This window comes from Fukomys damarensis, unplaced genomic scaffold, assembly GCF_012274545.1.
Source record: "Fukomys damarensis isolate Sample0158 unplaced genomic scaffold, DMR_v1.0_HiC HiC_scaffold_37, whole genome shotgun sequence".
NCBI lineage: Eukaryota > Metazoa > Chordata > Mammalia > Rodentia > Bathyergidae > Fukomys > Fukomys damarensis.
Genome location: NW_022900949.1, coordinates 759,654 through 761,810, shown reverse-complemented (window position 1 = coordinate 761,810; position 2,157 = coordinate 759,654). Strand labels below are relative to the sequence as shown.

Genomic DNA, 2,157 nt, shown 5'->3' with positions numbered 1-2,157 from the left:
ACGTGTCCGCCTGGCCCTCTGGCCCCGGGCTGTGGTGTGGCCAGCCCCGTCCACCTGGGGGCGCCCTGCCCGTTCCCGGCATCTCCCATTTCTCGTCCACACTTGGGGTTTCTTGCGCAGAGAAACCGGGCACTACTTAAGCGCGTGGTGCTTGCTTCCCTGAAGACCGGTCTCAGTGCGTCATCTTCCCGCACGGCCCGCTGTCCTCCTCCGTGTCAGAGTAGCACTCCGCGGCCTGTCGGCGCCGCTGTGCTTTCTCCATGCACCCGCTGGTGGGCGTCGGGCGCTTTGCTGCCTCACACGTGGCCTGCATGGGCCACAGCCGTGCGAGGGCTGCAGCTCCCACAGGCGCACACCTCTGCAGGAGTCAGGGAGCCGGCCGTGGGGGCAGTCTCGAGCCAGGAGCAGGCCTGTGTGTGCCAGCGGCGCTGTCTCCTGCGGTCCCAGCCTGGCACTCCTGTTGGCATCGAGTCCAACCCGTTCTGGGGTGAAGCTGCACAGTTCCCAGCTTGGCCCAAATTGAAATGAGTTAGAGGGGGCTGAGAAGGCACGAGGCCCCGGGTTGCTCCCCAGCATTGGAAAAGAAAGGAAAAAAAAGGGAAAATTGATCCTAGCAGTATAAGCCCAAAAAAGTGAAAGCAATGATCAGAGGAGGCCAGGTGTGGTGGTGCAGTTCTGTAATCCCAGCTACGCAGGAGGCCAAGGCAGTGCTGGAGTTCAGCCTGGCGATTTAACGGCTGAGGCTGCAGGCTGGGATGAGCCCTTGCTGAGCACACAAGAGGCCCTAGAGGCAGCCCCAGCCCCACAAAAACAGCAGTGAAGTGATCTCAGTCTCTGTTGGGGAGCAAGGCTGGGTGGGCTGTGGGAGGCCCTGCAAGCAACGTCCCCCTGTCCCCGCAGGTACAGACAGCCCAGGTGCACAGGCCCAGCCCGGAGCACTGCCCACCGGAGCCCACACACCCTCGGAAAAACTTTACCGGTGAGCAAAGCTGTTAGTGGCAGCTGGAAACCTGCTGTTAGTGGCCCTGTGCGTCCCCAGCTGGCACAAAGGACGCCTTTCTGGGACGCTTTTCTCAGCCGGGCGGGTAGAGCAGGGGCAGTCGGGGGTGGAAGAGCCTGGGACCCACAGGAAGCTGCTGGCGATGTCCTAGGGTCAGAGGCCATTGGACTCCCTGCTGGGCATGATGTATCACAGGCCTGTGGTCCCCAACACTGTGCAGAGCACTACGCCAGCACTCTGGGAGGCTGAGGCAGAAGGATCAAAGGTTCTGGGCCAGTCTGGGCAGCTTAGACACTTAGTTAAGCCCTTTTTCAAAATTTAAACAAAAACATAAAAAAGGGCCAGTACGTAGCTCGTGGCTTCAGAGGCCACATGGGCAGAGCTGAGCAGGGCTCGAGGCAGTTTGGAGCCAGATAGGCGGTCCTGAGAAGGGGTTCCCAGCGAGGGGCGCTGTGGGCCACTGCTCGGGGGCTGAGGGAGGAGGATTGCTTGGGAATGTAGTGGGGAGGGAGGAAGAGAGGGACTCCAGCAGGCAGGCAGGGCGAGCTAGCAGCCCAGGAGCAGGGCAGAGGAGACCCCGTGTCCCTGTGCCCTGCGCCTGCCCAGAGGTGAGGTGTGGGGCCGGGAGCCAGCCCAGCATTGGGCCCCTGGGCCACTTACCCGAGCCAAAGCATGCATCTAGGGCCACAGGGTAAGGCCCCGCGGGAGCCCTGGCCTTGTGTTCGGGTTCTGTGCCCAGCTGCGCCACAGAGGCCGCTGCTGCTGGCAGGAAGCGCTGTGCTTCCTTGGCCTGGGAGCTACGCCAATCCCTCCAGCATGGGCTCCATGGGGACGCGCTGGGCCTTGTGGAGTGCTGGGCGGCCAGCAGGCCCCAACTCCTAAGGACCACAGTGGTCTCCAGACTGGGACGCTCCGCCCCGGCCCCGAGAGGCCCTCCCTCCGGGGCACGTGGCCCAGGCCCCCGAGGTGTGGCCCTGGCTCTAACTGTCCTCTCTGTCGCGGCCCCTCCGCCTCAGCGACCTACATCAGCAGATGATCGAGAGCATCAAGGGCTTGCCCTGGCAGGGCGAGGACCCCCGCAGGCTGCTCCAGTCCCTCGGCCGGCTCCAACAGCCGCGCACCTGCGTCCTGTGAGTTCCTGGCGCTCCCGGGCCACC

General features: G+C 63.8%; 1 protein-coding gene across 1 annotated transcript in view; it reads left to right on the top strand.

Annotated features, from left to right (window-relative positions):
- Positions 1 to 2,157, top strand: part of Myo9b (myosin IXB) — a 58,412-nt gene that overhangs the window by 42,211 nt on the left and 14,044 nt on the right. The window contains exons 18-19 of the mRNA XM_019210666.1: positions 789 to 979; positions 2,017 to 2,130. Coding sequence (XP_019066211.1) covers positions 789 to 979; positions 2,017 to 2,130 — 305 coding nt within the window. The remainder of the gene's footprint in view (positions 1 to 788; positions 980 to 2,016; positions 2,131 to 2,157) is intronic.